Source organism: Aplidium turbinatum, chromosome 1 (genome assembly GCF_918807975.1).
Source record: "Aplidium turbinatum chromosome 1, kaAplTurb1.1, whole genome shotgun sequence".
NCBI lineage: Eukaryota > Metazoa > Chordata > Ascidiacea > Aplousobranchia > Polyclinidae > Aplidium > Aplidium turbinatum.
Window position 1 is genome coordinate 7,275,592 of NC_137472.1, and position 12,380 is coordinate 7,287,971.

General features: G+C 40.8%; 1 protein-coding gene across 2 annotated transcripts in view; it reads left to right on the plus strand.

The window, feature by feature from the left end:
* The window catches only part of LOC145772798 (GDP-fucose transporter 1-like), a 38,328-nt gene extending 28,593 nt beyond the window's left edge, over positions 1 to 9,735 (plus strand). Inside the window, exons 3-7 of one of the 2 annotated variants that reach the window (XM_082584684.1) lie at positions 946 to 1,160; positions 1,558 to 1,710; positions 2,108 to 2,283; positions 5,656 to 5,849; positions 6,751 to 9,735. In XM_082584684.1, coding sequence (XP_082440810.1) covers positions 946 to 1,160; positions 1,558 to 1,710; positions 2,108 to 2,283; positions 5,656 to 5,849; positions 6,751 to 6,790 — 778 coding nt within the window. In that variant the 3' untranslated portion in view covers positions 6,791 to 9,735. The remainder of the gene's footprint in view (positions 1 to 945; positions 1,161 to 1,557; positions 1,711 to 2,107; positions 2,284 to 5,655; positions 5,850 to 6,750) is intronic. The other variant, XM_082584681.1, reaches the window with a different exon arrangement.
* Positions 9,736 to 12,380: the final 2,645 nt, after the last annotated feature.

Below are 12,380 nucleotides of genomic sequence, written 5' to 3' on the forward strand. Positions count from 1 at the left end.
ACAGCCATAGACTGTTCTTGTAAGTTTTCAGCCTTGTGCTGAATGTTCTCGCTTGCTGATTTTTTTTTTTTTTTAACAAAAGTTAGAATTAATTGCATTATTTTATGGTCTGGTGTGACAGGCTATGTGCCAAGTCCTAAGCACATATTTTTAGTTTCCACTTTCTAGATTTTTTTATAACAATGAGACAGATTTATAGTTTTCCCTATTAAGCTTTTATGGCTTATTTCATTGACATTAGGAACAGTTGGAGCAACTGCTCTTGGAATCAATTTTTATTCAGAGATTTTATTGCGGTTAAGCATTTTCTGGTACTAATTGAAAAGTGTTTTATTTGTGCGTATAAATCACTATGCATTGTTCTGGGGTTATACCGATACTGTGTTATGTATGTACTGTACACTATATATACAGTATAATATAATAGCCTTTAATTTGTTAGTGATCGTTGAGTTAATGTGATTAATAACAATGTTAAGCTAATTTATGCATGCATGCTGGTGGACTATCAGGTGGCAATAAAAGCACAAGTTTTAAATCTAACATCGCAAGGTGTTGCAAATTAATATTTTGCTTTTGTTCAAATCAACCTGTCTGATTTATTGAGAGAAATTTAACATTTTATTTGTATATATATATATAATATATAGTTTATTATTTTTAAAATCGTAGGCTTGTCAAAGCTGTGTTGTAGAAAGTGTAATAATCCTCTTCCATTGATAATAGGGTCGGAGTTATGCATGAAATTAAACATGATGTAACTTCGGTGTCATGTTATTGCCTCATAATCTGGGATGTCATTGCCTCTGTACGTGCTCATTTAAATGTCAATTAAAACCCAACATGCAAAATGTCGTAATAAATACAGTGTTGCCACGTGGAAGGGACGCAAATGTGGAAATATAACTTGATAATCACAGTTTCAATAAATTTTTATTTGTCCAGGTTTGATACTAAGATATCGCGAGAGGTGCTACCATTGTCCATTTGCTTTGTGATGATGATAACCTTCAACAATCTTTCCTTGCGTGACCTAGGAGTTCCTTTCTACAATGTCGGTCGTTCCTTGACCACATTATTTAATATTATTCTCTCATACTTTGTTTTAAAAAAAACTACTCCCCCTCTTGCCTTAGTATGCTGTGGAGTCATCATGATGGGTAAGCATTATTTTTACATAAGAGATGAATTCCAAGGCTTCTGTGCAATGTGTGTTTTATTTATCTAGCACTTATCAAAAAATGTATACTTAGAGCAACACACTATTACAGTGCAATCTTTCAACATAACGTATCATGTCAGATTGTCAGTATGCGTCAAAATCTCGAGCATATCAACGCTGGTTTATGAAACCTGGTGCGTATTTTAACCCAACGCGAGCCGCGAATAACAGTTTGCACCTCGCTAACAATATTTCAAGAGAGTTTGTTTTCATATTAAAACATCATCGTTCACAAGATGTTTGGCTTCCAAAAACAAATTCTAAACGAAATCCTTTTTTGAGCCATGTTTACATCCTAATTGTTGAGCGCCTTCCATAATTTCCTTGCTTCAAAGGTTACTTCCTTGGTGTCAATGCTGAGAATGACTTGGTGTCTCTGTCATACTCTGGAATAATCTACGGGGCGCTTGCCAGCTTTTTTGTCAGCCTAAACGCGATATTCACAGCAAGAGTCCTCCCGGCAGTTGATGGGAATCTGTGGAAGCTTGGTATGATGACGTTTTTGTTGGAGATTCCTTACTAACACTTTAGTTGTATGTTAGATAATCAATAAGTAGCTTGCCAGTCATGCATTTTGCGTTAGTTAAGTTTTGTATACCTACTACATTTTGCCTAAAGGCAAAATTGGTATTTTTAAAAAGTTCTTGTTGCACTGAAAAGCTGAGGACAACATTCGTAACTAGCGACTTGAAGTTCACAATCATAAAGCACAAGTTTCCAGGAGTAATTGTTGGTGAACGTGTGTATTGATAAGCTGCAGTAGTGTAGTATGCAATAAATTGCAAACAAAACTGTGTGGTAACCCCGTAACAACTATTGGTTGGTGCATCTATAATATGCTATGCATTGACCGCGCAAGCTATCCAATCAAACTTGCACACTCAGGATACTACAACAATTTGAACTCGTGCGTTCTAATTCTTCCTGTTGTTCTTCTGTCGAGTGACGTCACCACTTTGTGGAACTATTCTTTCCTGACGTCATTGTCGTTCTGGGCGACTCTTTTGGTTGTCGGCATCTTTGGATTCATGACGGGTTTTGTGTCGACGTGGCAGATACAGGTTGGTGGACCACTACTTTCATGTTGCAAAAAATGAAGTGTACAGATCAGCAGTCAACACAGGCTTCGTCGCTTGATGAAAATTATTCACGTTTTGATGTTAAATGGAGCCGCCTTGAATACGTGAATGAGAGTGAAAGTAAGACAATTGAGCAAGGTCGCGCCAGTATTGCTTGTAAGTTTTTAAAGTCTGTGTGAACAACGCAAACACAAAAGAGTGTCCATAGGCTCGTGCGGACTAACAACTCGTGCCATGAGAGACCGATATCTAGCAAAGCAGATAGGAAGTGCTGCTTTGAGCGATTAAAACCATTGAATTCCAACAAACCCGACATTGAATTCCACGCAATGTGGGATTAGGACTGCCACTATTCTTATCACGCCAGCAAGATTAGTGAATATACTTGTTATCTGTAGGATAACAAGTATAACAAATATATAAGTGACCTCCCATGCACTACATCGCAACAGTATGGCTATGCGGATGATCTAGCTCTTCTATATGCTCACAGGAACTGGCATGAGGTGGAAAGAAAACTTGAAATTGACCTGAAACTGGTGGCTGACTATCTGGACAAGTGGAGGCTCAAACTGAATGCGTCGAAAACAACAATCTCTGCTTTCCATCTAAATAATCGGGAATCTCAGCGTCAACTGTCTGTCTCGCTAAAAGGAAATCCTTTACCATACACTGCAAACCCAACTTACCTTGGAGTAAAACTTGACCGGCAGTTGACCTACAGACCCCACATCGAGTCACTCCGTGCCAAGGTTACCTCGCGAAATAACCTCTTGAGAAGCCTAGCAGGAACAGGATGGGGAGCCCGAGCATCAACCTTGCGTACAAGTGCACTAGCCTTGGTCTACAGCTCAGCCGAATATGCCTCAGCTGTGTGGAACCGCAGCAGACACACAAAAAAGATGGATGTATGCATTAACGACACCTTGCGCATCATCACTGGCTGTCTCCGCCCCACACCTACTGCTTATCTGCCAACTTTGGCTGGCATTGCTCCTGCTCATGTCCGTAGGGAAGAAGCCTCTTACAAACTGGCTCTACATGCGAGACTCGATCCTCAACACCTTCTCCACAGTCACTCCCAAACAAATGGACCAGTCAGACCTCAACGCCTATCATCAAGGCGCCCATTCCATCGATACGCTATACAACTTGTGGATAAGAACTTCAGCTGCATGGAAACATGGGCCCAAGAATGGAACGAGCTGCCACATATCCCTCCCCAGTTTTCAGTTATGCCAGCACTCTCCATCCCTCCTGGAGCAGACCTCTCAAGAAAGGCATGGGTCACATTGAACAGGATCAGATGTGACGTTGGCTGTACTGGAGCTAATCTGTTTAGGTGGGGGTTGCATAATTCGCCGATATGTGTCTGCGGAGCGGTAGAACAAACAATGCAACACATACTCCACGAATGTTCCATCTTACGACCCCCAAGTGGAATCACTGGTATTCGACAACTGGACCCAACTACCGTATCTTGGCTGCACGAGGAGGCATTGCCAATCTAAGCTGCTACAAGTCAAACGAGAGAAGAAGAAGATCTGTAGGAATTAAATCGAAAACTTATATTTAATGACATTGGTCGTACATTATTACCGCTGTTTTTACCGGAATGGCCCGTTTCGGCTAGTCCGATTGGGCTAGTGCGATTCGGCTAGTCCGATTCGGCTATTACCCTATTCGGCTACAGCCCGATTCGGCTAGTCCGATTGGGCTAGTTCCCTACTTGGCTACAGTCTTTATCAGTTAGTTCCCTATTCGGCAATTTTTTGAAAATCCAACGATAATCCTTCTGTAATCTAACAAAATCCTTCTGTAAATCCAACGACGCCTTCTGTTTATTTAGAGAATTTTGTATTTTATTCCACAATAGGCTATTGTTTCTTTTGCATTCTTGCATTTTATCCAGTGTTTACTTTTGAGTGCCTTCCCAGACGGTAAAATCCGTCATTTTTGTTGTCTGGGTTCGTTTAAAATATGTGTTTTACATCAAAACAACATTTTTCATGATTAACAATACAGGTTAATGAGATAAACAGAAGTGTTTTGTTAGTTGTTCGAGTGTGTTATTGTTCAAAAATACATGTAAAAACTTACATACGAGTTATTAATTACGGAGATAACATAAATTTGATGCTCTAAAACAAAGTCATATATTATCATATATAGTCAAAGTGGCAAATGCGCGGACGGACAGTTTTTACGATAATGCACGGTCCATCAATTTAGAGAATTAACCGGCGGTAAGTATTAACCGGCGATTGAATTCAATAATATCAAACCTCCATCTTTACACTCTGACTACAAAAAAAATTGGGCCTATATCACGTGAAGTTACGAGTAATTAAGCATTGATTTCAACGACCTAATTTTTGGGCAAAATCAACTTTACGACCGGTTTTTGCGAACTTTGATCTTCCGCTTTGCAAGGCAACTTGATAGTTACTTTGAACTTTAGTCCAACGTAGAGTGGTTTTACTTTAACCTGAATAAAAAAATGTCTACTTCTGGCCTTCTTTCCCAATTAAAATCATTAATCAGCGCATTCGAAAAGGTTTTCCAGAATTTCGTTATTGCTTTGTGACAAGCATTTCTATGGTAAACAACTTTACCTCGCTTCCCACTTTTTTCTCAGCTATTCTCTTTTAAATACCGGCGCGCGTAATCTTGCTCCTCCGTCAAGGGGTGGTAATTACACGCAATTCATTATGACGCAACCGAAGGCTTTAATTTATCACATGGCTCACCCAGACAGTAAAATCCGCCATTTTTACATTGATTTAACGTCTGCAGATGTTGAATCAATGTAAAAATGACTGATTTTGCCGTCTGGGAAGGCACTCAAAGGTAAACACTGGATAAAATGCAAGAATGCAAAAGAAAGATAGCCTATTGTGGAATAAAATTTATCAAACTAAAAATACCATTATATTAGCACCATATTAACACATCATTGTATTAATATTGTGTTAACATATCACATCAAAAATTGATCGTTCAAAACGGCTTTGTTTGCTTGCTCAGCAGTGCATAGCCTTTTACAAAAAGCGGTTACCTTGTCTCGTAAGCTTTGCATGCTGCTCAACAAGTGTATACAGTTTAGATTCTTAGAATCACCAAGAAATCACTAAATTTCAACGTGCAGTTTTAATCACGGCTATTTAAACGTGTTGATATGATAAGCTTCGGCAATTGTCTGCGCCAATCCGCAATTGGTAGCTTTTCCTCGGTTGAGAATATGCTAATTTCGAAGACTGACTTACTGTCGGATTACTTTGATACGGTTAGGAAGTATTGATTTGAAAAATTTCCAAGTTCCATTGATTTAATATTATTTCATTTTCCCACTAGGTCACGACTCCGCTCACTCACAACATCAGTGGTACAGCAAAGGCTTGCGCTCAGACAGTGATCGCTGTGGTCTACTTCCACACCCCCAAGACCGCGCTCTGGTGGCTCAGCAACCTCATGGTGCTGGTAGGCTCCATGTTCTACGCGATAGTGCGGAGAGGGATTATGAAGGAGAACCACGCCCAGAAGGTCAGGTGATGAATCGCTTCTGTGTTGAGTTTGAAATCTGGAGAATGATGATGAAATAATCCTGATCATTGTGTATCTGCCATCAGCATATAATGTTAAAGTCTGGTTTATTATGTTTGATCCATTGTTTTCATTTTTTACACTTGCTGCTTTTGATCGTCGCCGTCGTCGTATGAGCATCTGGGGCCGAGGATCTATCCTTTTACCACCTCAGATTAATGCAGTTCCCGGACTACACTGGAAGGCTACTAGAGAGCAGCCGGTCTTTGGTTTCATCATCCATGACGCGCAGACCTTCCACTCCGGCGGGCTGAAGACAATTTGTTTGTCAGCTCCGTTATGCAGAAGTTGAGCGGCTGGCACGAATGGGTGTCTTGATATCAGTCGACGGGAGTGCTCGTTTATGGGAGCAGAGACCTTGGAGTGGATAAGGTGATAAGGCTTCAGTGCCCGCCGACCGAGGGACAGAGTGGCTTCTTAGCGACGAAGCTCAGCAGATTGGATGAAAGACGACACCAAACAGGTGCACAGTACTCTGCTGAAGAGTATACTAGGGCCAAGGCTGCTATACGCTAAGTGTCAGCCCTCGTCCCCAACTGGAGCCTGCTTTTGATGATGTATGTTTTGTCATCACCCTGTGATCGATGCTGCTTGCATTTCTTTTCATGGTTACTTTGGTTCAATGACAATTGCGCCACCTAGCGAACGGATATTGACACAAACTTTATCACATCCGAAAGTTTTGAGCAAGTTAAAACCAAACTGGTTCTGGGTTGGGGGATTCATGACGACCTGCTTCAGCCTCAGTGTCCATCAGCAGCTGGTAATGAACTCGGGCTTTCTTTTGGCTGCTCGCGCGCTCATTGTTCCACTGACGCAATATAAAGTGTTTTATTTTCCCCACAGGCGCAATTCGAGAGAGAAACCAACTCCAAGTCGCAAGTGAACAATGTCTAACTTCGTCATCAAACTACTTCAAGTCACTGCTTCGGAGTTCGCGTCCCAATTTGCTTCTTCACTTTTTAGTCGAATTATGCTTCAAGATATCAATCACTTCATTTAGCTTAATGTCTCAGAGATTCACGCGCGTTGCTACATTGTATGCCGACGTTTCAATCAAGCACTCGGCACAGAGTGATGGTGTCACCCCCCTACCTTTTATAAATCTGTAGCTTATGTAGTTTCAATCCCATCAATATGTCCGCGTGCTTTTGCCAGTGTTTCCCGAAACCACTTGGCAATGAAACATCAATGCGATGGACGGGTATTCAATATGGATTATGATGTATTCAATAGGCAATTATGATGCAAAACAAATAAAGGCTGATCGAAGTAATTAAAATTGTAGGCATTCTATGAATATTGGTTATTCAGTGGGGGCCATGTCACGGGGTAGTTGTAAGCATTCCAGGGTTCGCTTTGTGTGAACCTCTGTCTCGTCCAACGTAGCATCCGGTTAGGAATGCACACATGGTTTGCCCCCTTGTGCGGGTATTATTCCATGCTTCGATCAACTGCGTGCTTTGTAGCTCATTGTTCTTATGCGACCACTGCACTTGTTAATCATCGCTACGAATCAATTGCTTTGTTGACGTCATCGGTGTGTGGTGTGGCGTTATTTGAAGCTTCATTGTGTTCTATATATTCAACCCTTTTCAGTTTTCACCGGTATAAATGAGGATGACTGTGATTGCAGTGTTTAAAACGTAATTAATGACGCTCCAAATGAGATTTTCTATCCCGAGCAATCACCGCATCAGCAGCGGTGGTCCAAAGCTTCACAAGTTGTTGGAACATTCATGAATACCGAGCTGATTTCTATCTCGTTGCCAAGTGAAGTCGGTCCTGCCATATTGCTGCTTTGATGTCGTGTTTTCATCCATCGCCAATTGACTGCGCAACGAATCCACAGTTTACTGTTCTAGCTCATCTCTGAATATTTCGCCGCATATTTGAGTGCCGATGCAGGTGAGCCTGCAAAGTGACTAGAAGCCTCACTATTGCTGCTACTCGGACTTGGTTGATCGGACAAGCATCGTGCTGGGCTCCGGCGAGATCAGCGTTGTGTTGATGGCGTGGCGAAGCTTTCCCGTCATAACTTTTTATGTTTGTTTAAATCGTGGGAATCGTTAGAGTTGGTTGCTGGGCAAATTTTGTGAAGCTTTGTTTCGTCATCAATTAGTGTGGGATCGTCACCAGTGAGGCTTATACGCAAGAAGCCCGACCGATGTTTGTATTGTCTTGGGAAGAGCGAACACTTTCCGCCAACGGTTCAACGTCCAAGATTGTCGTGATCGGGCGAGGGAGAAGCTACACAAGAATTTTAACATTTCTCCTCCACCAGTGGCCAGAGATTCATATTGCGTTTGTACTGTGTGGTAGGCTCCTTGATTTTGTATGTGGTGTACAATGTCTTTCTATGCAAGTTGCAGTTTCTTTATTTCAAGTTAATCAGATTGAATTGTTGACACTGAGCGTACTTATGTGCAGAGATGTACGTATACGCTGCAAATTCTACGCCGTAGACTTGCGGCGTAGACTTTTTGTTTACGCTGACGCTTACGGCCACATTTTTTTGGATAGTTGTCACTTTAGGCTATGCCGTAAAGTTTTCGCGGTTTTTTTAGCGTATAGCGTCAACGAATACTTTTTAATGTCTTAACTGTTGTTTGCATTTTAATTTTGCTGTTGAAAGAATTTCAATGAGCAAAGACATATTGAAATCAAAACGCAGCAAAATGTCAAATGAACGCTTTTAGATGCTTGTGTTTTTTCGTGGAAACTCAAAATAAAACTTGTTTGTTTCGAGTGGTTTATACCGTGTGAATGTTTGCCACTTGGCAAACAAAATTAGTTTACGCTAGTGTATGCGCTGACGCCGCCAACTTTTTTTTACAAGTTACGTTGACGCATACGGCGTATGGTTTTTCGAACGTTTGCGTTTACGCTGACGGCGTCAATATTTTTTGTATACGCGTACATCACTGCTTATGTGTTCCTCCATGTTTATGACCTGTTTGTTATTGTGATGTAAAGCTTATTGTGTAGCGTACTATTATAGAATCTGATTGGGAAATAAAGTTATTTCTTCATGAAATTGTTGCAGTTATATTCAACCATGCGCCTCCGAATCGTGTTGTCTGCCAGAAGCCTTGATGGCTTTATATTTCATCTTACAATCACTATAAACTGCATAGTTTGTGGACCACAGTATTATGCCCTACCTTGATGTGTTCATGGTATTGCAAACCCTATTGTGTGAGGTCACAAACGCTATTGTGTGAGGTCACACAGGAGGATGTCTTCAAGATTTTTAGAAGATTTTGTTTTGAGTTGAGGTTGAGTTCAATCTTTGTTTGTTTGTTTGTTTATCTTTTATCCTGCATTGCGGGAAAGCGGACTTGAGCGCTATGCATCGGTGTACGCCTTCCGACGTACACCTGACCCACGCTGCAGCCGACGGCAATGTCTGTTTCCGGTTGTCTACTCTACTTATGACTTAAATTTGGTACTACCCATTACTCGAAATCGATCACTAGGTAGAGGCAATTATCGTAAAGTTTCTTGCCCAGAGAAACAACAGCAAGTGCGGGTGGCTGGAGTCGAACATGCAGGCTCTCGACTGCGAGCCCAACGCGCTAACCACTCGGCCACGGCTGCCGACTCTTGTCAATCTGCATCCCATCATGACGCTCCTTAATGAAGAGGGGGGGGGGAATTACGATATTAACTTATGTAGGCGAGTGGTTTTAAATTTTATAATTAGACTGCTAAAGGCCGCGTTATGTTTATTACTGGCAATGTGGTAACGAACTTATGTGGATACGTGTTGTTGCAATTTGTCTCGTGTTTATGAGAGATGCTGGCAAGATTAAATTTTCATTTATCTTTCGTGTGTCTTGTCTTTTGCATTTGTGAATGTATTTTAAATGAGAATTTGTTTTAGTTCGTGAGGGGGTCCATTCTTTTACCGTTCATTTTGAACATAATTGAATCTTTAGCTTCCCCCAAAAACTATCCACTTTCAATCTTGCGCTGAAATGTACAACAGCGACTGTATTGGCGATCCGATCTCGTTTGCTTGGAAAACTTGCCGCTATTCGGCCACGCTCCACCGCTTGTGAGAATTCAAATGAAATACAGTAGAACTCGGTTAATCCGGATTCGATTTGACCGGCGATTCCATCCGGATTAGGCGAAGATCCGGATTAACCGATGACGGTTCTATCAAGCCTGACGTTACCTAGATAGAAGGGTATCGGTAAAAATCACCGAAATTGAACGCATTAGTGTGGTCATCTGCCAATTCCGAGACGCGCGATCACCACGTTAGCGATAGAATTCTTTTGAAATGCAGTATGCATGTAAAACGAATGTATTTGTAGACTCTGCGTCTAACGCAAGAACACACTGGCAAAAGTTATATCTTAAGACATGCGTGTCGGAATAATCTGTAGTCACTCAAAACTTTTGAAAACAGTTACGGAAGACGAGTTTCTTTGGAAAACTTACAAAAAATCAAACAAAGTCTTCTATTGGAAAAACATCACCGACATACCGCCGAAAATTCCACCGACATCTTTTCAAGTTACAGTACGAGTTTGAGCATTTGCGCACGAATTTTGCGTTAGGAGGGATTACTGTTCATGAAAAGAAGAAATCCGCAATAATTTATTGCGTCACATTAACGGAACGATAGATAAGAAGTTACTCGCAATAAGCCACGTTACGTTTTAGCATAAAATGGCAAAACTGTCGGGAAAATCCGGAGAAAGCGCAACTTTTGTCCGGAATAGGCGAAGATCCGGATTAAATAATCCGGATAATCCGAAGCCGTTTCTCAAGAAAAAGATTACAAATCATTTGTACTTCCAGTTTCATCCGGATTAGGCGAAGATCCGGATTAACCGAGTTCTACTGTAGGCCTAAATTCAAATGAAATATATCGTTTCTAGCAACTAGTGCTAGAAACGATAATTGTCCTGATGAACACCCAAACTTTTCAGTATTCAGATTATGAACTTGTTGACCAACTACTGATCAACTTAAACATCTGAAAGAGTATTCACAATCACAGAAGGTCTGAGGCAGTGTTTGCATTCACTTCAGTGTTGCAACATGTCACTCCTTGAGATGTTTTCCTTGGTCTGACATCATGTCACGTGGTCTGAACCCTGACTGGGCCACTCACGGAAGAGGAGATCTCCGCGACCTTCCAAGCTTAGCACAAAGAACGCAACTTCACTCGATAGCAGAATGTAATATATGAAGATTTGCAATAAATTACGTTAAGCTAGATAATGCAAACAAAGCGTGACCGTTCGAAAGAAAACGCAAAATTAAGGACACTTGAGCAACATAACTTAACTGTTAGAACACTTTCAAAGGATTTATATAAACTTTCACGTCACCAAAACAGTGCTTTGCTGAGTTTCAAACACGCGATTCTTGTACATGGGCAGAACTACTGCGGCGATACTGTAGAACCATTCCATGGTGACCTTGCCACCAACTCCGGATTGGTTTAGCCCATGGCTTGGTTTAGCCTCATTATAAGGATTGCAACGTCATAAATAATATATGAGAAAAGTTGAGATTTTATGTTTGGACTTAATTGTTTTGTTTTGAGCAAGCCCCGCTTTCCCTGACAACGCTTCGGAGGTCAACCGATTCCACCCCAAGTCGCGTTGCGGGGGAAGTTTCCATCAGCCTGAAATCATTCTCTGCGATCTCAGCAAACTGAGGGTCTTTTATTAAAGAGTATTTATCATTTCCGGTTTCGTTTCTCCAAGTTTCCCACGATCGATATTTCGGAAAAAAGTTTTTAAAATGTCTTTTAGAAAAAGGATTAAAAAAATAAATATTATTGTCCACGTTCGGCACATCATTGGTCCACGCGTCGCTGTGCCCGTACATCCTGGCTCTTGGATTTGCTACGTAGATGACATTTCTGGTCAGGCTGAAGGCCTGTCGAAAATATTTCGGTGTTAAAAATTACCATCTTTAATGAAAGCATACTGTAGGCTATTTTGTTTTGCGGGTCAATTCATTAATTGGTAAATCTTAAAAGCATGTCGAAATATTTAAAAAATGATATCATTTGATTCACTAAAATGAAAAGATACAAGCATCCAGTTTAAGGGTGCTTTGTTAATGAAAAGTTGTTTGTTTCAAGCTTTTGCCGTTCAAAACTAAACTTATAATAGGCCTGCAAGTGAGCCTAGGTTACAAGCAATGCGAAAACATAACTTAAAAGGCTACCGGTACTAATAGAAAAATTAAATTCCATAACAATTCATCAGCAAAATCCACCTAAGTTTTGTATCAATGAAGCAATTAAGTGATTAAAACTAATTTTTAATTCCTTTTTTTCTTCTAAAAAATCAAGGACAAAAAAGAAACGTTTTTCTTTAAACTTCTTGCAGCAAAAAGCTTCAATACATCACAATTAAGCTATTACCATTTTCTTCAACATTAGGCCTACCCCAACTGTGTGCGATCATGAGGTGAAACGCTGGTGGGGTGAGAAGTCCCAG